This window comes from Xiphophorus hellerii, chromosome 19, assembly GCF_003331165.1.
Source record: "Xiphophorus hellerii strain 12219 chromosome 19, Xiphophorus_hellerii-4.1, whole genome shotgun sequence".
NCBI lineage: Eukaryota > Metazoa > Chordata > Actinopteri > Cyprinodontiformes > Poeciliidae > Xiphophorus > Xiphophorus hellerii.
Window position 1 is genome coordinate 17,835,619 of NC_045690.1, and position 27,809 is coordinate 17,863,427.

The following is a 27,809-nucleotide window of genomic DNA, read 5'->3' on the forward strand; positions in this document are numbered from 1 at the left end:
ACAAGTTGCTGTCTCAAATAAAGTCCACAAAATCTGTTATTTCAGGATTTGCAGTAACCCGTGATCTCTGCATCCGCATTATGAACCAGCTAAAAGGGCAAAATTAAGAGTACTTAGAAGCCACCAGCGGATTACATTCGTATGCAAGCCAGTTACTGAATGCCATCCAGCTACCGTCCATCTGAGAAATGAGAAGATGACACCTCTGGTGTGTAACCCCGTGACCTACTGCATCATCTGCAGCCAGCATGATCAGGTTCTTCAGGAACAACTAACTGAAATTTATATCACAAGTTAGAAATTATAAGCTTGTCATCAAGCATTATTAAACTTAAGCAGTCGTGTTCATGACTTAAACATTTTTCTTGTTGTGAGGTTGAGTGGCTGTCATGTGATGCAACTGTAGATGTATGATTGTAATGGTTTAATTTATGTAACTGCTTGTTTCGACAGATCTGGCAATAATCAAACCTGCGTGTGGCGAATTAAATTAAAGTAAACAGAAAAACCTGTTATTAATCACAGTTAATTGATGATTTAGCAAAGGTAGCAATTTTATTTTGTTCCCTTAAAATATCACTTAAAAACCACTTTTTATATTTATGCAGGTTACCCTTGATATTTAAACAAGTGCAACAAACAACAATAGCTGAAGAAATCTGTAAGAATAAAACATTTTTTAGGGCCTTAAAAAATATGAAATACATTATAGTATTTAATGCAATTTTATTGTCTGAAATGTCAGATTTTTCTTTTGCCAAACGTTCAGTAATTTTAAGGTAAGACGATTTTTGGGGATGTTGTTTCCGGTATTTCAATGACTAAATACCCTAATTAATATTATAACTACAATTCCAGTTGCTCTAAAAGAAGCTGTAAAACAAGCAACGGCGTAAAATGAGAAGGAAATTTTTTTTTTTTAAATGAAGACAGAGACAAGAGAGCTACCAGAAGGGGGAGGGAGACTAACTGGTTGGGTGAGATGAAGGAGCACCGAGTGAGTGGACGCAAGGAGACAAGGAGAGGGAAAGAAGCAAAGCTGATGGAGCTCCTGAGCAGAACAAATGTGTTCAGAGCTGCTGAATATAGGTCACACATCTCCAATGACTGTTTCCCTCCCTCTACTGAACCAGATTCCTGCAGAAGCTACACTTTACATCAAAGATTATTATATTCAATCTGCATCAAAACAGACTCTCCTTAATTCCCCCTTTATAATGCCATTTAAAGAAAAAAAAAAACACAAAAGCATGCTTGGATATTTGCAAGTATATTAGTTTCAGCTTAGTATTTAATACGCATGTGTTTTATAACCATATAATATATATTTCTCCACAAAGTAATCATTTTAGTGGATTTATATACCTTTGTATATGAAGACATTTTGTTTTGTTTCACAACATAAAGGTCAGAAGACAGAGGGATGTTTAATACAAACCGGCTGATATAAAGTCTGTTGTACGTTTGTGCATGTTGGTTTCTGGCACTACTGCTAATGCCAAATGTGCCCCAGAGACTAAATATTATCTATGTTAGTCAAACAGAGGGTCCCTCTTGAAAGCCCATCTGTTTACTGTACAATACACACCTGCCATCTGCACATAGACTCAGGAATATTTCCAGTCTAACTGAAGCTTCTTCATTGGAAAGGTTTAGTTAAAAGCTCACATTTCGATTTGCATCATTTCAATCAGTCACAAATTCCTATTTGCACTTAGTGCACATGTGGATGTTATTTTGGTAAATTTGTAGAATAACAAACACATGAATCAATAGTAAGAGATTTAAAATTTCTAAAATATGGAGATGTAACTCTTTACCTTTTTTTTCAATCTGTCAGGTGGAAGCCACTGAAGATTTTGAGGTAGCATGCCTAAATAAAAGCTTAAATTTCCCACTTGTGGGACTAATAAAGGATTGTCTTATTTTACCTTAACCAAAAGCCATAAAGGAATATAAACAACAGCCACTTTCTTAGGTAATCTTTGCTAGCATCTTTTAGATGTCTTCAGCGCATTAGTTTGATAATATCAAACAAGTACTGCAGATTGGTCAGCTTCACACCCATGATGTAAATCTCGCTTTTTCTGTGATCTTGAAGGTGCTTTACTGGATAGAGAGAGATCTGGTAACTGAGGACGGCATTGGAGAACAGTGAGCTCACCATGTACAGAAAACCAGTTTGAGATGTTTGAGCTTTGTGACATTAAGTATCCTTGTTGGGAGTAACAATCGAAAGATTGGTACACTGGACAGCACCAATCATCTAGTAGGCTGTAGCATTTAAGCAAAATATGCCAACAAATTCTCTCTCTACATTCTGAACATTGCAGCTGAATTAATCGAATTAGGCGACGGTTTTCCAGTCTGTAGTTACTTAACAGGGGTGGAACCTAGTGGGGTCCCCTGCTGCTGTAGCCCTTCTGCTTAAAGGTTAGACATCTCGTCCATTCAGAAAGAGTATTCCAAATGCTTTGATTGAAACAATTAGCTGCTGTTGCCTTTTTAATCTTCTCAAACAAATTTGCACATTTTCCTCTGACCTTTGACATCAACAGCACACTTCCATCCACACAACTGCTGCTCACTGGATGTACTCCTCTTTTTCTGACCATTCTCTGTAAACCTGAGAGGTGATAGTGAGAGGAAAAAACCCAGTAGATCAGCAGTTTTTGAAATGCTTAGAGCAGCCAGTCTGGCACCAACAACCAGGCCATGTTTAAGGTAATTTAAATCCTCTTCCTTCCACCCCATTCTGATGCTCAGTATCATTTTCTGCAAGTTATCTTCATCAAGCACTTTCTCCACACTATTTTACATACATCATATTATATACTGCTCAAAAAAATAAAGGGAACACTTTAAGTGTTAAACACCTATTTAAGTGTTCCCTTTATTTTTTTGAGCAGTGTATATGTTACGTCCTCGCCTCGGTTCCTCCCGCTTGGTGTCACCGTAGAATTTTAGTAACCTATTACGGATGGATTAGATTTAATATTTTTCACCAAACTGCTTTCTCGAACTTATAAAGCATATCTAAACAAACCTATTTTCATATTAGAAACTTTTTATTTGTTTTAAAGTGCCACTAAGTTGGAGACTTAACCACTGTCTGTTTTGACACATATGCAGTTGGCCCAGGTGGCATTAAAAAGCAGCAAAGACAACATTTTAAAAAATATTTTGAGAGCTCTGAACAACTTTTCTATTGCTTTTATGTGCCGCAATAGTGTGTCCCCCGCATGAAGGCCTGCACTTACAGTGCACTTTGTTTTAAATCTGCCATATTCCACCCCAAACCAACCCAGTTTGAAAAAATGGTGATTATACAGTAGTTTAATGCCACCTGACATTTCATGCTTGACTGGCGGGCCAGCCATCACATTTTCTGCCTGGGTGAGAACAACAGGGGGCCGGGTTCAGCTGTTCATCCTCTCTGGTTTTCAGTGTTGTATAGTAACGAAGTAAAAATACTTCACTACTTTACTTAAGTATATTTTGGAGTACTTCATACTTTCCTCGAGTATGAAAATTTTTGATGACTTTCACTTTTACTTCACTACATTTCCGAACTTAATTGCGTACTTTTACTCCGATACATTTTCAATGTGTGGTTTAGTTACTCGTTACAAAAAAGCGAGAGAGAGAAACAAAGTGTTTTGACCCCACCTACTGATTAGCAAGCAGGCTACCGAACAAAGTCCGTAGCCTGCTTGCCTGGGCTTGTTCATCACCTCCAATAGGATACACCTGTTTCGCTTCTCCCATTGTTGGGGAAATCAGAAATCAGAACACCGTACAGCGGCTGGGAGGGAGGGACGAACACAGAAGAGTGCTGCCCGCACTGACGCGGCTCAGGGATTACGTGACACGCAGCGCCGTGCCCTATAATGCACTGTAAGCTATGTAATGTGTTTGAGGCAGTTGACCAAAATCCCGGACAATTTTTAAATTCCCCCCGGACATCTTTTTAGGTCTGAAAAGTAGGACATGTCCGGGAAAAAGAGGACGTCTGGTCACCCTAGTTCAATGGGGGACAGAAGCCATAGCGATAGCAATTTAGACTAAATTTAACGAATATAGGAAAGGCATGCAAGTTCAAAACCACAAACCATTAACATGTGCTACTCTTTAAAACTGGAACAATTTATTAGCAGGTTTAATTTTGTCTGCACTTGGTTGGGTACATTATTTTAAGTTTATTTGACAAGTTTACCAAAATATAAGAAATGTCATTCACACTTGCCTTGTTTTACTTTTTACTTGTACTTTTCATTACATTACTTGAGTACATCCATTTTTACAGTAATTTCCATACTTAAGTACAAGACGTTTCAGATACTTTAAGACTTTTACTCAAGTAACATTTCAGTCAGTGACTTCGACTTTTACCAAAGTCGTATTTTGGAGAGGTACTTGTACTTTTACTTGACTCTGAGATTTCAGTACTTTATACAACACTGCTGGTTTTAGGGAATAGAGCCAAATGGAGTCCTGCAAAGGTATTAGATGGTGCAGCGAAGAGAGGGAATAATCGGAGTCAAACTAAGTGGAGTCAGGACGGACTACTTCACTCAGTGCTCAGTCTTGCTGCATGAAATTAGACTTGTGGGTATCAAATATGCAGCCTATGCAGGACTCCATCATAACTCAATGAGTCTGTCCATTTTCAGATCTCACAGAAGCTTTCAGCATGTGCTGTTGGGGCTGCAGAACTGATTATGTGGTGGTCTGAAAATCAATGCTGGGATCAATATATATTACAGACGAACTGATGGGAAATGAAACTGCAGAGATGGTCGTTGAATTTTGCTGTGGCCGTATGACGACCCAAAGGTCTTTGATGGTCAGCCATATTTTACTGTTTAGCATTGTCAGAGAAGGGACTGCAGAGAGGTGATAGCTCTGACACTTACAAAACCTTAGCAATAGCAACTATGATCTGCTTTCTTGTCCCAGATGCAGAAGGGCATCCCCACAGCATGATGCTGACACCATGTGAGCCTACATTTGTCATAGACTAAAAATTGCCAAACCAAAGCGTTGTCTGCCACATGTTCGCTTTATACCCTACATAACCTGTGGCACACTTGGAATAATTTTGGCTTTCTTTAAATAGAGGTTTTCTTTTTGCCTCTTTATCATAAAGACCTGAGCTGAAGGGTCTTTGTAGCTCCTCCAAAGTTAGCACTGTCTGGTTTAGTGCAATCCAGCTAAGTTCAATAAATTCAAAGCCGCAAAAGCTAAATCACCTCTTAATAAAAATGACATCCGTTTTTATAGAGCGAATCAGTAAAAAAATATTAAATTAGATATTCACTATTTAATTTCTATTTTTATTTTCATAAAGAAGAAAATACAGTTTTACAAAAAAATATAAACATTTTCTTCAATCGACCAATCTGTGTTTTTGTTGTTCTTTATGGAAAATTGTATCAAAAAATAAGATAGTTTGGAAAAAATAAATAAATACAAATTTGGTGCACCATTAGTTTAATTCCACTGAGGAGACTCTGTGCAAATTTTGTATGGACACAGAATAAAACTAGCTTTTTAAAATCACTTTTAGGTTTACTAACATTGCTCAGTGAAGGCTGCAGCCCCTTGGTGTAGATGGAAGGCCACATTCTGGTCCGCAGTTCTTCCTTACTCTTTTCATTTTTGGGTGAGTGTTTGATCAGTGCTCTGTGACATTAACAATCTCCCATAGAACCAAATCCTAACCCTGCTTTAAACTTTACCACAGCTTTATTACATCCGGGGATTTCTGCTGTGTTCCTTGGTCTTTATGATGCTGTTTGTTCACTAATGTTCCCTAACAAACCTCTGAGGTCTTCACAGAACAGCTGCATTTATAATGAGACTTAATTACACAAATGTGCACTCTATTTAATAAAAAGGTGATGTCTGCAGGCAATTGGCTGCACTGGATTTTATGTAGGGGCAATTTAGTAAAGGGGTCAAATACAAGCGTACACCACCCTTTTCAAATTATTATTGGGGGTGGAGGAGATACCATGAATCTCTTACACTCTTTCACTTGATAATTTTGCACTAGTTTGTGTTGATTTGTCCAACAAAATCCCAATAAAAAAAATACGGAGGTTTGTGGCTGGGAAAATGTGGAATTCATCTACACAACCAGCCGCACATACTTAGAGATTGCATGACATCACTGCCAAAGTCACAAGCATTTAAACCCATATCAGATTAACTTAAAATGGGATGGAGTGGCTGGGGTGGGGAGGGGGGTAAGTAGCTTGGAGAGGACAGATACTGGCAATGAGTAAGACTACTTTTCATGAGTGGGTGATACAGAGCGAAATAAAGGTAGGGTGGCATGTTTCACCCAAGTGAACGACGGCATAACTTAAACAAAGCTGGATTTATTCATTTTAATTCATTTGAAAACTTACTTTTCATTGAATGACTGGGCCTATTGTTCAATGATACCAATTGGTACATTCCATCTACACTAAGAATCCATCCCCCTCCTCCTCCTCCGTTCTCCTGAACCAACCCATACCCACCCATGGATCCCCCTACCATCCCATTTACGGCCCATTCAAATCTTCTCTCTTCTGTATATTCTGAGACGACTGTTGCTAATCACCACCGCTCTCTGCCTTTCCTTCACAGATTGGATTTAATCCGAAAGCTTTATGGATGCAAAAGCCAGAGCCAGCCCTCCTTTGGCCAATTTTCCTGCGCTTCATTTGCCCCGACTCCACCGACTGCCAGGCCTTGATGCTCTGCAGTGATAATAAAATGAATCAAGCGCTTTATTAACAACACGTGTGAAGATCTACAACTCGATGCAGTTCTGTTTTTGTTTTTTTCTTCTCTGCTTTCGTAAGGGAGAAGGTGACGAGCGGTACCGACTCCAACACCTGCCACAAACATGACGTGAATCAGAATGCAAAACGAAGGGGGAGAGGCAACTCGCAACGCATCTCGCAGCAGCCTGTAAACCAGCATCGATGCGAATGCATGCGAAATGCATTCGTCTTTGCGCGTTAATGTTTATCTCCGACGCAATGACACAGATTCGGAAAGGCTCACCTCTGTGAAAAACGACTCCATCCCGTCTGCTCCTCCCAGACGACTCGCGCCCGGCCCGGCTGAGCGCACACACCGGCTCCGCTGTCGGGTGCGCAAATTTCACCAATGGGAAGGTGCACGTGTGTGTGTGTGGATGTGTGTGTGTGTGTGTCAAGATGGGGGGGAAGGTGGCGATGGCTCCGTGTTTCTGTTTCCCATTCACCAGTCAGAATATGTCTCGATTGATCATAGATGTGTACTGCCAGGGCGCTATGCGCAAAGAGAGACACTTGAGGCAAATCCAAAGAGGCTGTGATGAAAGTCAAATAAAAATAAAATAAAAAACTGTCCACACCGGGGATCCGTCTTAGGGAGCGCTAATTGAAGCAAGCGCCTTTTTCCAGGTCTGCCTCTTTAAAATGACCGAGAATGTGTGCGTTTGTAGGTGTTGGAGTGTGTGGATGTGTGAGGATGCGCGCATGGATGTGAAACAGGACCAGTCCACGGATGAGCTTGAAACTATGCACCGCACACACCGGCGGGGCGGTGCAGACTCAGCCTCCTTCAATACAGAGACAGCATGAAGGAGGAAACTACAAACCTAAATGTTTTGCAGTTTGAACAACTGTTTCAAAACCAGTTTAAAAAAGCTGCTGTTTCAAAAAAAAACTTCCTGACACAGGGATTTCACAGGAAAAGAGTTGACCTGTTTGTCACTAATAAATTAGTGACATCAGAAAGTGTGGATTTTTTTTATATCTCACTGCCACTGAGTGATTTTCATCAGAGACCTTTCATGATTTCTCCTCCTCTGCTCACTCTAACACTGAATGTATTAAGCTGGCTGGGGATGTGGACTGAGCATAGGGGACATGTAAGATAACTGTGGAGGTCAGACATAAGCGCTTGGGTTCATGGTTGTGAGTTTTTTATGGAATTTATGGAATCAAATGTGGCCAAACTTACCACAAAGCATTGTGCACATGTATCTCAATGAGGTCTGAGTGAGTGTGTGAGCAGACATTGTATGTTGCATGTGCTAAAAGGCATCACTCACGACGCCACGGGCAATCAGTTTTACGACCGCAGGGTCCATAAATCTCTCCTCGTTTATTGCTCTCCTTCTCTTCCAGTTTCTCGCCTTCTGTGAACCCCCTTGTCTTTCACTGCAGGCACATCCATTAAAGGATGTTAGAGAAAGCATGCTATTATTTAAAAAATAGAAGAAAAACCCTCCTGGTGAAATGGCTGTAATAATAATCAACTACTCGTTTTAATATCTAACTGGGAAAGCCAGACAACACTGCCCAAGTTCTAGGAGATAAGTCTGACTTCTCTAAATTATTAGAAAAATTTCGAGGCTTGTGCCGTTTCAATTTTGTTCACATTGGGATGACTTTACTGATGATTTTACACATCATATTACTGTTAGTTTTTCTTAAAATAGACATTTGTGCACATTTTTATGTGTTCTTTCGTATTTTTGTCTTAACCCCTGAGTCAGGTTGTGGCAAAAGATGTAAAAAACAAAAAAATAACATATGATGAAGCAAGAATCACATCTATTTTCTGTTACACAGATAAACGAGTGAAGACAATGAGAAAAGAAGTAACTTGCCTTTTACCGTGGGAAAACCTTCAGGATAAAAAGACTCAGGGAGGAAGGTTGTCTAGCCAGGTACGGATTGAAGTTGAAAGAAAAAGACAACAAAAAGAAGGATATGTTCAGCCCTGGAGATTCAGACACAAAGAAAAGTAAAGGGAGCACAAATATAAGTTACAGTATAGAGAAATACAATTACACTGAACATTTTACAGTTGCCACATTAAAGCATCACCTAAGACTAATTTTTTCAGAAACAAAGGTTTACAGCTAAAACATGAGAATATCAGACTTTTGAATCCACCCTGGAAAAGTAATATGAAAGCTCCTTTTACTTTTTGAAGGTTTTTATTGACAGACCTTAGTCATACAACGATTTGTGCATATTATTTCCTTATTTAGAATTTTCTAATTAACGAAAATTAAAATACAAGAAAAACCTTTATTTGTGAGCTTGTATCGGAAGGTCTGCTTGATTTATTTTAAAGTCTCTTAAAACATTTAAAGCTGTGCATCACTCACTCAGTCGAAATGAAAGAAAACTGTGTCTTGCTGTAAACAAATTGTTTACAGTCAAATTTTGCATGTGAAAGAGAAAAATAAATATAACGATGGATGACTTTTGTTTGTGAGGCTGCACAGTGGCGCAGTTGGTAGCACTGTTGCCTTGCAGCAAGAAGGTCCTGGGTTCGATTCCCGGCCGGGGTCTTTCTGCATGGAGTTTGCATGTTCTCCCTGTGCATGCGTGGGTTCTCTCCGGGTACTCCGGCTTCCTCCCACAGTCCAAAAACATGACTGTTAGGTTAATTGGTCTATCTAAATTCTCCCTAGGGGTGTGTGTGTGTGTGCATGGTTGTTTGTCCTGTATGTCTTTGTGTTGCCCTGCGACAGACTGGCGACCTGTCCAGGGTGTACCCCGCCTCCCGCCTGGAACGTAGCTGGAGATAGGCACCAGCAACCCTCCCGACCCCATTAGGGACAAGGGTGAACAGAAAATGGATGGATGGATGGACTTTTGTTTGTGTCCACCAGGGAGCAATCAATCTCACAATGTGACGACCTTTAAAATTCAAACGTCTTCAAAGTTTTAACAGTACAAATAGCATTGTGCTGTGATGAGGGGTCTCTGATTAACCCTTGATGGCCTGCTTTTAAACGGTTATTAGTATCTTCAAATTGAAAGCTGCATAATTAAACACTAGATTTCTCTTTTATAAGATTTTTTAAAATGTTGCAGAGGGTGCAGGGTGCCAACAGGATCCAAAGATCCAAGGTTTAGGCAACCATGTGGGATGTCTTATTTTGCTATTTGATGCAAATATGTAAATAATTAAACATTAATTAAAATGTTTACCTGAACCAGGTAATATGCTACTAAAAATACATATTTACGTTTGTCCCTCAATTACAAATTTTGGATTGTTTAAATACGTACATGAAGGTATTACAGTTGGTTCTACCTAAGAGGTACCAGCATTCAAATGAAAACAAGCAATGATTAAACTTAAGTTTAATGTACAGTAAATAGTCCAACATGAACTGCATTGAGATTTTGTCATATGCAGGAAAGGGTTTAATCTAATTAAACTGCTTGTAAAGATGATCTCATCCCACTTCCCTAATCTATGAAGCACCCCCTACATACATACATGCCACACCCTGCCCCCACCCTTCTGCACCCCTCCCCTCCACTGCCCCACCCTCAGCTTTTATAGCAGCATGACAGTCATTGGACCAAATCAAGTCGGAGAGCAACCCCCATAATTCCCAACAGGCGGGAAGGTAATTTAATCAGCCAACTATAGACTGCAGCAGCGCACACATGCTCATACACACACACCCAGACATATGAGTTTAAAATTACTCATCTATTGTGAGCAAAAAAAAAAAAGGATAGTCCGAATAATTAATATATTACAACTTACAAGATGTATTACTTTGCAATTACTGTTTAGTTTTTATTGGAAGTCATAGCAAAAAACTAAACACTGGATTTACTTGATTAAAACCTAATCCTCATCAGAATGGATTAAATTCCCCAGATCAGTATTTAACAGGATTACACAAGCTACCACCTGACTCAAGGCACCTCGACCCTTTTTTTTATTTCCTTGAAGAAAAAAAATAGACTATGATATTGAAGGTGTGTGAGGGGAAAAAAAAGTGCTGATGTATTTGTAAAGATCAACACTTGTCATTCAATGATTGTGCAAGGAGGCTGATCAATGAACTCCTCAGGTTTTAATTCTCAAAGGTTCAAACACTTTCAGTCATTAGTGTTAACAGTGCAGCAGTGATATATATCGAATGAAGACCACCTGCCGCTCCCAAGGCTTAACAGTCATTAAGACAAAAAGCACAAGAAGATGAAAAAGATGAAGAAGATGAAGAAAGAACACAAGCATGGACACCACAAACATGGTAAGCATTCAAGCAGCAGCAGCAGCAGTGACTCAGACTAAATTTTCAAGCTCAGCATTCAGCCTTCATGCTTATTCCAAAAGCACAACTCATCTTATTACCTTAAATCAAATCTTATCCCTTTTACATGCAAGTATAGTATTTCATAAACTCCCTTTAAAGTTAATTTATGTGAATGTTCATCAAGACAGAGAGTGAGGTGACTGTTGCTTTGTAAAAACATAGTTTTCGCTTAACTTTACCTCACTTAATTTCAGGGCCCATAACTGATATTTAAAAAAAAATGTATTCATGTTCAAACGCGGGGGGGAAAAAAGCACATGTTTTAGACATTCAGAAAAAACTGCTTCTACTACAGTCACAGTACAAGATGAGAGCAGAAAACAGCAACAACATGGTTAATGTTTTCATATTTTAAACATAAATGGAAAATCTATATTTCCACTCATCCATATTTGAACAAAAAAATAGAAAAAACTGCATGTATTTCTATTTAAAATTTAGTGCTTTAATCTGAAAAAATAAAAAACCTTGCATATTTCTTATTCTTTGTTTCTCATGTTTACTTGAGGAACCAGTGTTCTCATATTTCACAGAAGAATGGCAGACAAAACAAATTAATTAAGAGATTATATATTTTATTAAATTAGACTTGTAATTTCAACATCAGCGTTCTTCCTTACAATTAAAATATTGTAATACTGCCTAATAAACATGTGGTGGCGCTAAATAGTCATTTAAAATCATTTAAATCAGCGCAAAGGGCGAGGAACCACACAGGGCCCGTCTTTGTAGAATTTTTATTGGCCACTGTAGGTTTTGCGTCAGAGCTACCCTTTTCTGATTGGCTAATGTTCTGCCTGTTAGCTGTGACAGACGTCACACTGCTAGGTGTTTCGAAAATGAAACTGGCTTGTGCCTGACTTTCTACTGGGAGGGGAGCGAAAACGAAAATCATAAGGAGTCATCGTATAAAAATCTTCCGGAATTTCACATTTAGACTGACTTAGAGGACAGGCGAGCCCCAGGGTTTGGACTTCATGTTGCGAGAACCGAGAGGGGATATATTTTTGGTAAGGGAGGCAGGCCTGTGCTGTAAAACACGACAGCACTCAGTGCAATGGTACCTTCGAGTATTGTTTCACATATATACATAGCATTGTCTGTTATGAGGTTTTTGTAACATTTCAAGTTCATTTAGCTGATAGCTGGTTTGCTTATTGCTATAGATAGCCAGTCTTTATTTACGCCAGTCTTCTGTTGTCATTTTAACCAGAAATAGACAATTTAAGGGGGGGAAAAAAGACTCTTCTTCTTTTCACTTATGTTTACGTTTCTAATTTAAGCTTCGCTTTTCTTTTTTTTTTACTGTAGCTGGGAATGTTGACTAGCCTCCTGAGCAGGATGAACCACACTTGGCAGGAGTGGATGTAAGTCTGTTTTTGCGTATTTTTCTTACCTCCCTTGAATGTATTTGAGATTTACCTTACTCGGTGTGTTGTTGCCACTTCCTGTTACAGGATGTCGTTATACCTGCATTGAAAACTTCCTTACAGAACATATTGATCCCCCTCTTTACATCACAACATGTGTTAAAATGTTGTTTAAATTAAGACTATTAAAATCTGAATCTTTGTGGGATCCTATTGGTGTTACTGTCAAATGTTCCATTTGGCATTTGATTTGGTTTTTGGTTTGCTTCAATGTTGTTTCTAAGTTAACGTTAAACCACTTTCCATTAACTGCCAATTGCAAGTCAATAAAACAGAATTTCAAAGGATAGTGGCAAATATTTAAAAACAAAAATGTGTAACATGTTATAATAGCTCTTATTTGATAGAGCTTGCCAACAACCTTGCATTTTACCAATTGTAGAGTTAAAAGTTTTTTTTTTTTTAATTAGAACGATGGGTGTGACTGACTTAGCATCCACACCTAGACTTTCTACATCTTTATTTTGTGATCAGAAATATTTTCAAACGGCTAAATCAATCCTTTCTGCTGCTATGAGAGAAATGCTTTATCCCTCTTTCAGTCAGCTGACCAACAGTGTGCAGGAAGAGAAAAAGGTGTTTATCTATGCGCTATAAAAACAAAAAACCTCACACTGGTGTTTTCTCGGGCATCTTATTGAAAGGACTGTCTCCAAAACAAATGACTTGCTTCTTTTTAATGGAAGATGTAAACCTCTTCCATTTTATTTGACACTTTTCTTCCTATCTGCACAAACTTTGCCTTTCCTCCATGTCTCCAGGCTGTAGCAGAGGCTGCTTTGTGAGACTGAACTAGCTCTACCACCATGGCGCACTTTGAGACCGAGTATCAGCGCCTGGAGGCGTCCTACAGCGACTCGCCTCCTGGCGAGGAGAACCTGCTGATGCACGTGCCTGAGGGAAGCAAATGTATGAGACAAATCGCCCCCCTCTCCCTCTCATATAACACACAAAAACTGTTTTTCATGTTGCAGAACTTTTGTTTTATTAGTTTGAAATTCTTCTCTTCCAGCTCAGTGGCACCACATAGAAAACCTGGACTTGTTTTTTCAAAGAATATCCTTTTGGTTTTTGAAAACATGTTGAGAATATAAATGTCCATGTATGAGATGCAACTTCTGATAAAATTTGTCCTTAATCTTCTTCACGTCTATAATCTGCACCAGAAGAATGGATTCACCTGCATGCTGTTGGGAGAGATCTTTGAGCTGGTGTATGTATCCGATCCATTAAACCAAGTCTTACTAGTAGTGTTTAATGTGTCTCAGATATTATTTCTTTATGTCCACGTCTTTGTTACCTCTCTCTGCAGACAGCTGCTATTTGTGGTTGGTTTCACAGTTTTTCTGGCTAACTGTGTGGATTATGACGTCCTCTTTGCCAACAAGTTCGTAAATCACACAGATTCATCTAAAGTCACCTTACCAGATGCAATCCTCCCAATGGATGTTTGCAGTGCCCAGTGAGTACCATGTCTGAATTACACTAGTAAGTTTAGAGTATTTTGCAAGAGCATTTAGACAGCTTGGAATTGCGCCACATTTTTCCATGCTGCAACCAAACGGGTTTCAAAAATATTTAACTAATAATCATCTGAAAAGTGGGCCATGCTTTTATCCAAACACATCCCAAAATGAAATCCAGTGCCCGCAGTTCTCTTTGAATGACATCTAGTTGGTGGCAGCATCATGCTGTGGAATGCTTCTCTCCAGCAGGGAGAGGGAGGCCTTTTTAAAGTTAATGGGAAGATGGATGGATGGATGGATGGATGGATGGATGGATGGAAGGAAGGAAGGAAGGAAGGAAGGAAGGAAGGAATGAAGGAATGAAGGAATGAATGAATGAATGAATGAATAAATAAATAAATAAATAAATAAATAAATACATACAGGCCAGTTATGGAAGTGTGTCCAAAGTCTGGCATAGGGGCCTTTTGTGACCCTTGGAATGATGTTGTGGGATCAGCAAAGACTATTGAAAAAGGGTCCAAATTTGACCCATCTGCAAAGGGGTTTGATGATGACCAGTTGTACATTTTCCTTAGCATGAGACATATTTTTATGAATTGGAACACGTTAGCTAAAACAAAGTATTCAAAGACACAAATGTTCATGGCTTTCTTTTAACAGGGCAACTTAGTCCAAAGAAAAATAGGCAACAGATTTAGTCTGTAGATATGCAAAGGCCTTGGACTTCTACTTGCAACCAAATATGGTTGTACAAAGTGTTGGCTCCGGGGTGTAAAGAATCCCAATTAAATACTTTGAAGTTTCTCGTTGTAATGTGACTTTATGTGGAAAAATTTACGAGTTATAAATCATTTTCTACATGTATATATAGGCACTTCTTTTTGATTTCTAATAATAAAAGTGGACCTTTTCTCTCTCAGTATCCGAGACAACGCGTTTGTGATCTTTGTTCTGATCATCTCCGGGGTGTTCTGGTTACATCGTTTGGTCAAATTCCTCTACAACGTTTGCTGCTACTGGGAGATCAAATCTTTCTACATCAACGCCCTGAAGATGAGCATGGTGAGGCAGGCAGTTTGTATTTTCTGTTTGTTGCTTCTTAGTGATGTTAGTCCTTCAAAGGTTCGCTGTGTTGACATCAAATGCACCCAGCGACGTTTATAATGGTTACACACATTAAAACCTGACCCGTGACATTTATTGTCCTTTTGCGCTTCAGTCTGAGCTCCCATACGCAACGTGGCAGGAAGTTCAGGCCAGGATCATTGAGATCCAGAAGGAGCACCAGATCTGCATTCATAAGAAAGAGCTGACGGAGCTCGACATTTACCACCGAATCCTTCGCTTCAAAAACTACATGGTGTATACATTTATCACTCATTAATGTAGAAAGCGTTTGTTTTCAAACACAATCGAAAGCTGTGAGTTCATCTGAAACATGTCTTCCTTTACTTCTCTAGGTTGCTATGGTGAATAAATCCCTCCTTCCTGTGCGATTTCGGCTTCCTGTACTGGGAGACAGTGTTTTCTACACCCGGGGTCTCAAATACAACTTTGAGCTCATCTTCTTTTGGGGACCAGGTGCGTGAAGTCTTAATCTAAACATTCATGTCGCATTTATGCATCCGAATTTACCAACATATGGACATGGTTACAAGGTTTTGAATTTCAATTGAAGCTTTTATGTTACTTTCATTTTTTTTTTTATTTAGGCTCCCTATTTGAGAATGAGTGGAGTCTGAAGCAAGAGTATAAGAGAGGAGGCAACAGGCTGGAGCTTGCAGATAGGCTGGCATCTCGTATCCTGTGGATTGGGATTGCAAACCTGCTTCTGTGTCCAGTCATCCTGGTGTGGCAGATTCTGTATGCCTTCTTTAGTTACACTGAGGTACAAAGCTAAAACATCCACTTTAGCAAATTCTTACAATGTTTAGTTTGTTTTTAATCATAACCGTTGTTTGTTTTTTTGTATGAAGATAATCAAGCGAGAGCCTGGATCTTTGGGGGCAAGATGCTGGTCTCTTTACGGTCGATGTTACCTGCGTCATTTCAACGAGCTGGACCACGAGCTCATGTCCCGCCTCAGTAAAGGCTACAAGGTCAGGACACCGCCTCACCTCACAGACATCCCAAAAACAATCTGAAATCAATGTTCTTTAAAGCAGTTGTTCTCAATCCCTGTTCTCTTGTGTACATTTCTTCACAAATCTAATCAAAAATAGAGTAAAAAAAAAAAATTCTCCTTCTCGCATTTGTTTTGGTCCTATTGACCCAGAATGCCCTGTGCTATTATCCGCTTCTTGCTTTTGAAGGGGTTTCCGGACCTCCTGCATCCACATAAACATTCAAACCACTCTACGGCGCACTTTAATCGAACCAAGACTTAGGTTTTTAGACTGATCAGAGTTGCGCATTCATACGTCCTCAAACGGACATGTGCTTCTAGAAAAACGAACTGGGGTTTGATAAAAGTGGACTGAACAGGGCTGGTGTGAATGCACCCTCATATTTCAGATGCGTTTCTGCTTCAGCACACCCTATTCAAATGACGCCATTACCTCTTCACCGTTCCTCCGAGTTCTGTAGAATCCTGATAATCGCTTGTCAATTTAAGTCAGGCGTGCAGCAGCTTGCAAACAAATAAAACATGCAGGACAGCTTGCCCTAGAGAGCTGGAGTGAGAACCAATGCTTTAGAATAAATAAGAGGGTGTCGAGTGAAGTTAATAATTAATCCTGTTCTCTTTTCTTCTCTTCCTGTTCTTCCTCCTTTGTTATCTTTACATCCAGGCTGCATCCAAGTACATGAACTGCTTCCTTTCTCCCCTGCTGACAGTCGTTGCCAAGAATGTGGCATTTTTCGCCGGCTCCCTTCTGGCCGTTCTCATTGCTCTGACCATCTACGACGAGGATGTTCTCGCAGTGGAACATGTCCTCTCATCTCTCACGCTGCTTGGAGTCTGCATAACAATTTGTAGGTAAGAATAAGGAAAGTGAGCCTGTACATACACAACACCTGTTTTTACTTTTGTTGTTAGTAATTATTGTGGCATGTACATTGATTTGCAAAAGTGTTTTTGTTTTTTTTTTTGGAGCCACAAATCTCAATGCACTGTATTGATGAGCAATTTCTAAATCCAAAATGATAAGAAAATTGAGAGAATCACCCAAGAGGCTTATGGTAACTCTGGAGGAGCTGCAGAGATTCACAAGCTTACAGTATATGGGCAAATCTGCCCACTGGAAGAATATTACTTGTGCAGTCCACAAATTAGTACTTGTGACCGAAAAGTAACACTGCACTGCACCCTGAACTCACCATCTTCATTGTGGAACACCTTTCTGTTCCAATGGATTTTCTTCAACAACAAATGAATACAGAATAGAATTAAATAAAAATGGCAATTCTGAAATATAACCTGTTATAAGGCCAATGGAATGACTTAGATCAAATAATAATCTTGTGTTGCTGTGGCCTAGTCAAAGTCCAGGGGCGAAATAAAAATGAGAATTACTTAAATTGATGCCCACATGTTCTCCTTTTCCGGTCTGACTGAGTTTAAGCTTGTTTGCAACCTTCTACAATTGTGCACAACTTTTGAGTTGGTTTATCACATAAAATCCCATTAAAATGATTTGGAGTTTTTTGGTTTGTCATGTGGCCAAATGTGAAAAATCCTACAAACCAGCATACAGATCTTTAGTCTCTGGCTGAATTTGGGGTCCTAAAAGGAAAAAAAAAACAACTTTTGTATCTACAGTCATATACACCCAAGTATATTTTATGTAAGAGTTTAGTTTTTGCTCTTATTTCACTTGTTAGTGGTTAAACTTCACTAATCATTTACTTTATAATTAATGTCCAGTATGTTTGTAACATAGTAATTTTCTTCAACCTGTTTCTCTCTCTTCAGGTCATTTATTCCTGATAAGCACATGGTGTTTTGTCCTGAACAGCTGCTGCGGGTCATCCTGGCTCACATCCACTACATGCCTGACCACTGGCAGGGCAATGCCCACAGATATGAGACCCGAGACCAGTTCTCCCAGCTCTTCCAGTACAAAGCTGTAAGTGGGAAAACAATATCCAGGATTAGATGTCAAGTGTCTGAACTCACTGATCCAACAGTACAATGCAGGTCACACCTTCCCAAGGAAGCTTTGTCTGATGTAATTTGAGTTTTAGTCCATCAACATTTTTCTCACCTGCAGGTGTTTATTCTTGAGGAGCTCATAAGTCCAGTAGTGACTCCCATCATTCTCATCTTCTGCCTGAGGAGGAAGTCTCTGGAGATCATTGATTTCTTTAGGAATTTCACGGTGGAGGTGATCGGGGTGGGGGACACCTGCTCGTTTGCCCAGATGGACATCAGGCAGCATGGACACCCAGCGGTGAGGCTCATCCTGACAAGCGTCAGAAGTGCTTACATCCGAGTCATGCAGCAGCCGATTGATTGGTGTTTGATTTCTACTCCGCAGTGGATGTCGGAGGGAAAGACCGAGGCATCCATCTACCAGCAGGCGGAGGATGGGAAGACGGAGTTATCGCTGATGCACTTCGCCATCACCAACCCACATTGGCAGCCTCCTAGAGAGACGACACACTTCATCAGTCAGCTGAAAGAACGAGTCCACAGGGAGGCTGCGGGGGCCTCCTCTGAAACACATCCGCTCTCCTTGTCAGAATCTGAAGTAGGGTCATAAACAAAGCGATATCTCTGTGGTGATGTCTGAACTCTCTACAGTTAATTACTAATTTAATTTTTTTCCCTTTTTTTTCTTACTTGTAGCCAAGAAGTCTTGTTGCAAACATCTTGGCAGGTCCCTCCACACTGGGCTCTGTTCATTTTGCCTGCGACAGTTCTTTAACCAACAATGCAGTTACTGGAATGCCCAGCGCGGCAACGGCCCTGCGCTCTCTCTCGCCGATCAGCAGCAGCCTTCACCTCAGAGGCAGTTTGAGTGCTGCTCATAGAGCGAGTGGCTTTACTGGCAGAGCAATGACAGGGTCTGGGTAAGTAAGCACAATGTTCAAATCAGCCAGAAATGCTGATATCTACAGAGCCTTGCAAAAGTATTCACACCCCTTGAATCTTTTTCATGTTACAGCCACAAACTCCAATGTATATGAATAGCATGTCATGTGGAAGACCAAGACAAAGTGGAGAAAAAATGTAACCTGGAAGTTGAATAATACAGAGTTTTCATTTATTTTAGAAAAAAGAAGGCTAAGAAGTTCAGTGTGCTTTTGTATTCTGCACAGTTGACTCTGATACCCCAAAATAAAATTTATTAGAGACAACTCCCTTCAGAAGTCACATTTTAGTAGTAAATAGTCCACCAGTATGCAATATAATCTCATTAAAAAATCATCTGCTCCCTGAGGACTTCAAAGGTTTGTTAAAGAACAAACTGTATCATGACAATCCATTGAAACAGAGATTTAAGTATTTTAGATTTTAAGTAAATAGTCAGTGCAGTGAAAGGTGGTTTTGACTAAATTCAGATTTTCATCAGTGACATTTTTTTTTGGAAAATTTATCAGTACTTTGTGTTGGTCTACCACATAAAATCCCCTAAAAATAAGCTGCAGTTTAAGGTTGTAATGTAACAAAATGTAAACCGGCTCAACAGTTTGGAGTGTAAAATTTCAAAAAATAATGAAAGGGTGATATTATAGGTCAATATTTTGATGGCAGTGGTGGTTGTGATAAACCTTTGTTTTACTTGCGCTACCAACTCTCTGTGACCTTTAGCATCTTAGGCATCATAATGTGTCACATGTGGGCATATTCCGCACCAATATTCCAGCTAGCTGTGACTATGATGTATTTGTAAAAACATTTAAGCCCTATCAAGTAGTTTGAATACTTTGCAAAGTACTGAACTATCTTCCTTTCTGTTGTTCAACAACTTACCTTTTTATTCCCTTGTTCTTCTTATTTTATCCCCGTTTTTACTCTCTCTATTAAGAACTGATGCCCGAACTGTGAGCTCAGGCAGCAGCGCATGGGAGGGTCAGTTCTCTAGTTTAGTCCTGTCAGAGTATGCCTCGACCGAAATGAGCATTCATGCACTTTACATGCATGAGGTAAATCTGTATGCTTGCCCATGTTAAGACGAATTATAAATCCATTTAATGACTATTTCAATCAACATAAACTTGTCTTGTTTTGTTTTTCGCTAAGCTTCATAAGCAGCAGTCCCGTGGTGATCTGTCCCGTCACACGTGGCACAGGCAGGAGAGCGACGAAAGCAGCGACAGCATCCCTGATGAAGTGAGGAGCGAGCCGAACACTCGCTCCCAAAATTTCCCACGCTCGCAAACCTTCCCCGCCACACTTCCGAGTCCCGGTGCCAGTTCCGCTTCAGCCACCAGTGGCACCAACGTGGGTCAGGATGGGGAAAAGGCACAGAGCAGCAGTCAGAGGCGTCACAGTGGGCCCGCCGCAGGTGTCTGTCACTATCCACTGTTCCTTCTAAAAATGTTTCATTTTTTAAAGCCATTGCTCCAAGTTTACTCTTATCATTGTGTCACTGAAATGAAAGTATTCTGATCTTTAAGCTGCTTGAAGGTTCTGCTACTTGGTATTAGCCAGCATGTCATGCAGCATCTTTTTGTGTGCACACCACACAAATCATGTTTTGTTGATCTAACAAAGTGTTGAAAGGACATAATGCAGTGGAAATACAGGTCATTAAAAATGATGCAGTTTAAAGCAAAAGTCCTATGTTATTAAAGCAGGAGAATATTTTTATAATAGTTTCGTCCACGTTAAGTAGAACCAGATTGTCTGTTACAAGATATTAACAAGTCAATATTTGGTTTCTATCATTTTTATTTTTTTTTAGTGATATATGTTACTTGGATGCATCAAAACCAATATACCAGATGGTATATGGACAAAAAGACTAGAAAAGAATATTACAGCCTTTGTTTTTAAACATGTAAATACACAAATTTAAAGGAGCAAAATGAAGTGCTTCAATTCAAATTTAAAATTTAGCTTATAATTAGAGAATTCGGAAGTATTGAGGGGAAAAAATTAACATGTCAACAAACAGAGTAAATAAACTACATTGAGAACTTGGTTTTTCTTCATAATCGGAATATTCAGAACATGTTTTTCTTGCCTGGTGTGGCCAAAAGATTCAATCAAATTTCATTTGGGTAATTGGCTTTAATAGAGTTTTGTACAGAAGTCCAGCTAAAATCTACCACAGTTTCCCCTTGGTTCTAACAGAGAGTGTATGGACAATATGCAAGTACCAAATACTTGGTACTTATATTTTGTCCATGCAAATATTTACAAATAAGATAGATAAAAATGATTTGGAAGAAGTGATCTCTTGAAGGAAGGAGTCTCATATTTTTTCATTCTTCTTTTGAGAGGATGACTGAAGACTAATTCTGAAATTTCTCAGGGGTCTGCTTGCCGTTTAACCAGAATACTTTTTGTCATTGAAAAGGTAGTCAGTGTGGATCACTTTAACTCTAAAAATTTAAATGTAGTTATCAAAAGTTTTCTTTTGGCAATTTTCAGATTTCCACACCCAACTTTGTGGTTTGTGGCTACCAAACGGTCATGCATTTTTAGTCTGTAATACCCAGAAAGAAAAACACTCAATTCTAGTATTAGAGCGGTGGGGCAAGTGATAAAGGTTTAGCTGGCAACTTGGCAGGTTCCATAAAAATTGCAGTTCTCATCTAGAGTTTCTTCTTAACTATCTTCTCTTTAACTTTACTTTCAAGACCATTTTGGTACTGCTGGAAAGGTTGTGAGGACGGCCCGTGTGCCAATGGGTGGCTGGGCGGAGGACGGTAAAGCTTCTTCAAGACATCATGAGCCTGTGCAAGAGGAAACTTCAGAGGATGAGCTGCCTCCTCACATACACAAAGTAAATGCTCTTTGATTGGCAGAACTTAGCAGTCATTTTGCCTGCATGTTTGTATTAATAATATATTTGTCCTCTGTTTATTTTGTTTTAGGTTACATAAGCCATATGAAGAAATACCATTACAGTTAACTGAACACTCATCCTCATCCTTCTGCATACCTGTACATTGGCTTGAAATCTGCAGCAGGGTTTATCACAACCCCTTTAAACTCTTTGGAAGTAAAATCTAATCTAATACTAATAAATACAGCTGGATGTTATAACATTTTGACTTTTCTGTAGCAGGTGGCATGAAACTGCATTCACCACAGGAGTGACTGCAGGATCAAGTTATTTTCTATAGCAAGTCAACGGCAGACTACACTAAGCATTTTTATGATGTCATATGATTACAAATAAAATTCATTGTGTTATTGCAATGTAGGGGGGAAAAAATGTAAAGACTCAGGACTGTAGGAAGCATCCAATATTAATCCAGACTTGGTTCTTAATTGCTCACGCTTTTCTAAATCTGAAAGAATGATTCTCTAAATCAATAACAAAAGTACAGCATGTGCTCAGAATGATTCCAGCAAAACAAGATCTCTGATTTTTTTTTAAAGATAAAATTGTAATGTCTATGTATGTTCTTGTACTAAATAACAGGAAGATGTGCATTATTTATACCCTGTTCTCTGTATTTTGACTTACATTTGACCTTTTTGCAAAAACTAATGTAAGATAATTGACATACTTTCAACCATATTTTGAATTATCTCTACATGTGTATTTTTACAATTTAATTTTTCAAAAAATGTTTAGGACTTTTTCATAAATGTGGTTTAGTTTGAACAGATTGATTCTTGTTAAGATGATTATTAAAACAGAGCAGCAGCCACCTGTGTGAACATATGCACATTTTAGATAATTATATGGTTAGTCCACAATAAAAAACTGAATCTTATATTTAGAAATTTCTTAGGACTGCAGGTTTTGTTTTGACATGACCCAAATTTTCTTTTTGTATTAAGTAGCCCTAAATGCAACTGCATGAGAGTTTAAACATCACTCCTCCTGCACCAAATCTTTACTATTCACTATTTACTGTTCTGTCTTCTTATCACTTGGAAAATATGGGAAATGAGGAATTGCACTTTAATAATTTCTTAGGAAATCTATGTTTGGATTGTTTTATATGCTATGTTTTGTATATTTTAAGTTATTTTATGTGTTAAATTGATGTGCCATGATGAACGGCTGCTGTGAATTAAGTATGTGCCTAACCATGAGCACTGGTGTTTAAAACTCCTTAACTCTCACCTTCAAAATGCTTATAAATCAGTGGTGTTCATGAGGACACGGTGTCATCATGACAGTCGAGGGGTTAAAAAGAACAATGTAATAATAAGGAACATGTATAGATGCAGGCTATTTGAAGGAATAATAGTTGATTTCTGTTTTATAGATGCTGTATAATATTTTGTACAGTTGTAAATTAATCTATTAAAGACATGGCAATTACTCTGTGTGTCTTCTGAAATATTTGTTCATAGCTGATCACTCGGAGCTCGTATTACATACAATTAAGCGAGACATAGCAAGTCAGTTATGGAGTAAAAGGGTTTTTGGTGACTTCACCTAACTGCTTCATCAGAGCCCGGATAGCTCAGTCGGTAGAGCATCAGACTTTTAATCTGAGGGTCCAGGGTTCAAGTCCCTGTTCGGGCGATCGAAATTTTTATTTTTGGTATAAATTATTTATGCATAAATTTAAGACAGTTTGGATTAGCGCAAGATTAATTAACTTCATTTACATCATTAATCAGCTCTTCTCACGTATGCTGTTACGCGAGTGCCATTGTGTAAGAGTAAGTAAGAGTGGAGTTGCAATTGACCCAAACTTAAATGATTCAGAGCCTTTTTTAAACACACTTGATCTGTTTGCTGGTGTTATTTATTTAATTGGGATGCTTTCCGACTTCACTCGCATTTAGGAATGGCAACCGCGTACAACGCGTACCGATTCCATTACGTCACACGCCACTGGAGCGCCTTCTAGTTGCAAGAAGGAAAACCAACAAGAAATGAAGACAAAACAATTTCAAACACTGCCTGTCTGTCGATGCAGAACAGCTGTTTTCAGTAATCGATATAATCAGTTAAATCAAAAATTTATATAAAGTGGCACTCAAGCAATATTTGACTCTTTCTGCTAAATATGTACAGGTAATGAACTAAGAGTCATAAAAATTTTAAAGTAACGTGTTCCTATATTCAAACTAAAAAGAAGAGGCAGATTCATAGGCCTTATTGAATGGCTACAAGACCCGTCAATTAAACAGTGGTGGCTATAAACACCAATGTGATTGGTCAGTTGTGTGCTTGTTTTGAGTGACGTATAAGAGAGGCGGGGCTTTAGAGTCAAAGTTCATTTGTTACAAAAAATATTACAATTTGATTGGACCGTTGGTGGAAGAAAACTGGTTAAGGGCGGAGTTCAACCGACTTGGCGGCCATACTGAATGTTGTCTATTGACAGTTAGACGTATTGGGCTCCAACATTTTTATTAAACCTAGAGGACATATCAGATTTAAAGAAGTGTAGTGGCTTTCCATTCCGGTGCTAGGACGAATGTCCTGGATTGTTACTGACTGTATTACCAAGCTATGGATGAAGCTGAACGGCAAAAGAAGTTAGAAGTTGGGAGAGCCAAGGTTTGTTGCTAACGTTTGATGCTATCTGTTAGCAAACTCTATTGTCATAGCTTTGCATCTGATCACAGCTAATTGCGTCCACTCCTAAAATGTCTTAGCTTCTCTCGTAGTTTATAAATTCTGCTTGGTAAAGTACTGGCTTTGGCCGTTCAGTTTGGTTTCTGTATTTATGAGTTGACATTTACATTTATTAGCTTTCCGCTAGTAAACCGAATCTGCTTGTATATTGATGTAAAAACAAAAAACAAACAAAAAAAAAAACAAGCGTACGGGTTTAAATTAGTTTAAGGCTTAAAGTGTTAATAATTCATTGCTACGTTTGAGTTGAGGTAAAGTGCAGAGGCGGGCGACCTCTCAAACTGCATTATTAAATTAATGGACATACAGATACTTTGTTGCAATGACGGATTTTTAGAAACTTAGGTCCCATAAAAATGTGCTCGATCTACCTTATTACTTTCAGCAACCTTATAACAGCTTAATTGCTCGTGTTTTTAACTACATAGTCTACAAAAAGAGCTAGTTTCAGCTAACTGAAACTAGTTAGTCAACTAACTACATGTTTTTTCCCTTTTTTGCTATTAAGGACACTCCTCTTAAATTATTCAATTACCAAAGACCAACCATTTAGAGATAAATTATCAATAAACGGGGCTTTTGTTGTTGTTATCCTCTCATCACTTCAGAATATGACTGATGCAGGATTATATTAATGGATGATGGTTCTAATAAACACTGGGCCTGGGTGGGTAGAGGATTGGCTCTTTCTATTGCTTAAGGTGATCAAAGTTGTATTTACTTGTCTAACTCAGCTAATCTTTTTCTCACATAGAAAGCCTGGGTCAGCAGGTTCATAGAAAATTACTATACAAAATGTTTGTGTAGTAATTCCTGTTCCCAATTTAAAGCATCCTCTTTTTGGAATACACAGTGTCTCAGTTTGGGGAGTCTCAAGGTGTCGCTCAAGAGTTTGATCACCTCAGTTATCTTAGCCTGGTTGAACCCAGAATACCCACCATCCTAAAACAGAATGGATTTTGCAGAACCAGCATTTCAGACAAACATAAACAATAAATATAGGGGTACTGATGGCGTTTTGATGACTAATAATGTAATACTGACGTATTTCATTTGGTTTTGTTTCGGAAAGATGGAAAAATAACCAATATACCTTTTTCCTTCCTCTTTTGGATAAGTTATTACAGTGTCCCCACCTCTCTTTCTGAGCTTTTCTAACAAACGAAACTTAATCGATTCTGGGGTCAAAAAGGAGTGATCGTCCATCCAATTGGCCAAACATCCCTTAGCAAAAACAACATTGTAAACCTTTTATATTGTGGTTTGATATTTTGTCCAGTTTATTTCCCCTCTTTGGTTGTCAATTTTCTTGATACAAGAGACATCCACTTAATTGAATGATTATTGTTCCCTTTCAGTCGATTCACTCGGTACAACACATAGAGTATGGGATATCACGCCCTGCGTGGCCTAACTGAAGACACCTTTAATCACGCCGTAAGGCAAATGACGTGTGATGATGGGTGGCAGGCCCCGCCTGCATATAAATACACCCCCATCACAGTCATTATTCAGTTCTTACGCTCTTCACCTCGCTGAGAACACCTAACTTCAAATCCGTGCTTTCTAGCTGCTGCTAGATAGCATCGCTCTTGTTTTCTTTTCCAAAACTAGCTTAACTGCTCCTGTTGGTGTTAGCTACTGCTGCCTTCTGGTTAGCGTGTCTACCCGCTGAGCGCTAGTCGTTTCTTCGGTTTGTCTATTTTTTACTTTTTTTTTGGTTTCGTGGTTCGGGATGAGCACGAAGCAAAAAATGGCGAAGCAGAAGTCTTCCGTTCGCCCCTGTCCTCAGGAGTGCGGCTTCACGCTTCACGAAAAGGACCAGCACGAGGCATGCCCCGTCTGCCTTGGAATTGTCCACGCCAGAAGAGCGTTGTCGGAGCCGACCGCTTGTGCTTTTTGTAGCCAGCTTCGGCGCTCCACGCTTGAACGGCGGGTCAAGTTTGTGCAGAAAGTGCTGGGAGAGGCTACCGTGTCGCAACAAGACCCCTTGCTGTCCGAGTCTAGGAATCCGGTTTCGTCCGAGTCTGACGAGGATGAAGGGGCCAAAGCTTCCACTTCCAGCTGGGCAGCCCCTGCTTCCAGCTGGGCAGACCATATGGAGTATGTGGACGGGTTAGCCGAAACGGTACAGGACGCAGCGCCATCTCATTATCACCTCGAGGCTCAGGGTGATGATGACGTGCTAGACATCGGCCTGGAAAGTCACAGTCTTTCGGAAGATGATGACGACTTTTCCGCGGGTCAGTGTCCATCTGCTGCCGCTTCATCCCCGGTGGGTCAGGACGACACATCGTTCCTTTCCCTTTGCCGTCGTGCAGCTGATAAGTTAGACGTCGAGTGGCCCACCCCTCCTCCTGCTCAGAAGGTGTCCCGTTTCACTGGATTCTACCTTCCGATGGAGCCGGCTGCGGTTAAAAACCGCCTGCCCATGTTCCCAGATTTTGTCTCGGAGCTAACGTCGTCCTGGAACAAACCGTTGTCCACGCGTGTTACAGTGCCTGGCTACGGGCAGTATGTGGACCTGGAGGGTGCTGACAAAGCGGGTCTGGTTAATTTACCACCGATGGAGGCGTCCTTGGCAGCTTACCTGGCGCCATCATACAACCATGGTGTGGGCGGCTCTGCCACCTTGCCCTCAAAACAATGCAGGTTTTCCGCATCTCAGTTGGAGAAGACCTATCGCGCTCAAGCAACCACTGCTCGCTCCCTGAGCTCGGCCACCATGCTTCAAACTTATCAAGCTATGTGCTTGTCCGAGCTAGGGGCTCAGATGCCTCCTGATAGCCATCTGATCCCCCTCTTAAATGAGATCAGAATCACTGCTGATTATATTCTTCGCACATCCCGCTGTGCTGCGCTCTCACTGGGGAGGGGGATGGCTTCCACAGTGGTTGCTCAGAGACACTTATGGCTAACGCTTTCTGACGTTCCCGATAGGGACAGGGCCATATACCTGGATGAGCCGGTGTCAACAGATGGGCTTTTTGGGCAGTCCCTTGATGCAATCCAAGCGAAGGTCGAGCTTAAGAAAAAGCAAACTGAAGCTCTTCGTTGCATCATTCCCAGACGTGACGCTAGGTCCAGGTCCAACATGAGCGCACGCAAGCCG

General features: G+C 39.8%; 3 protein-coding genes and 1 non-coding gene across 10 annotated transcripts in view; 3 read left to right on the forward strand and 1 right to left on the reverse strand.

The window, feature by feature from the left end:
* myo10l1 (myosin X, like 1) overlaps positions 1-7,483 on the reverse strand; it is a 52,647-nt gene extending 45,164 nt beyond the window's left edge. Inside the window, exon 1 of one of the 2 annotated variants that reach the window (XM_032547244.1) lies at positions 7,063-7,483. In XM_032547244.1, the coding sequence (XP_032403135.1) occupies positions 7,063-7,083 (21 nt within the window). In that variant the 5' untranslated portion in view covers positions 7,084-7,483. The remainder of the gene's footprint in view (positions 1-7,062) is intronic. The other variant, XM_032547243.1, reaches the window with a different exon arrangement.
* Positions 7,484-11,945: 4,462 nt separating this feature from the next.
* On the forward strand, positions 11,946-23,426 carry atg9a (ATG9 autophagy related 9 homolog A (S. cerevisiae)). 3 transcript variants are annotated; one of them, XR_004336785.1, is made up of 21 exons: positions 11,946-12,138; positions 12,440-12,495; positions 13,320-13,467; positions 13,571-13,614; positions 13,707-13,771; positions 13,871-14,020; positions 14,948-15,089; positions 15,247-15,387; positions 15,488-15,608; positions 15,740-15,915; positions 16,004-16,126; positions 16,817-17,004; positions 17,941-18,094; positions 18,239-18,418; positions 18,506-18,718; positions 18,817-19,040; positions 20,000-20,117; positions 20,215-20,479; positions 21,780-21,925; positions 22,017-22,105; positions 22,142-23,426. XR_004336785.1 is itself a non-coding variant. In XM_032547004.1 (20 exons), the coding sequence occupies exons 3-20, from the start codon at positions 13,365-13,367 to the stop codon at positions 22,023-22,025; spliced, it is 2,562 nt and encodes an 853-aa protein (XP_032402895.1). In that variant the 5' UTR covers positions 11,946-12,138; positions 12,440-12,495; positions 13,320-13,364; the 3' UTR covers positions 22,026-23,426. The 3 variants fall into 3 exon arrangements, 2 of the variants coding, with proteins under 2 accessions (XP_032402895.1, XP_032402897.1); XM_032547004.1 differs by having other exon boundaries at positions 22,017-23,426; XM_032547006.1 differs by lacking the exons at positions 20,000-20,117; positions 20,215-20,479; positions 21,780-21,925; positions 22,017-22,105; positions 22,142-23,426 and adding an exon at positions 19,136-19,602.
* Positions 23,427-23,559: 133 nt separating this feature from the next.
* trnak-uuu (transfer RNA lysine (anticodon UUU)) lies at positions 23,560-23,632 on the forward strand. Its single transcript has one exon. It is a non-coding gene; the product is annotated as a tRNA-Lys (tRNA).
* Positions 23,633-24,411: 779 nt separating this feature from the next.
* Positions 24,412-27,809, forward strand: part of pcnt (pericentrin) — a 45,167-nt gene continuing 41,769 nt past the window's right edge. For all 4 annotated transcript variants that reach the window (XM_032547000.1, XM_032547002.1, XM_032547001.1 and 1 more), the window contains exon 1: positions 24,412-24,619. In XM_032547000.1, the coding sequence (XP_032402891.1) occupies positions 24,572-24,619 (48 nt within the window). In that variant the 5' untranslated portion in view covers positions 24,412-24,571. The remainder of the gene's footprint in view (positions 24,620-27,809) is intronic.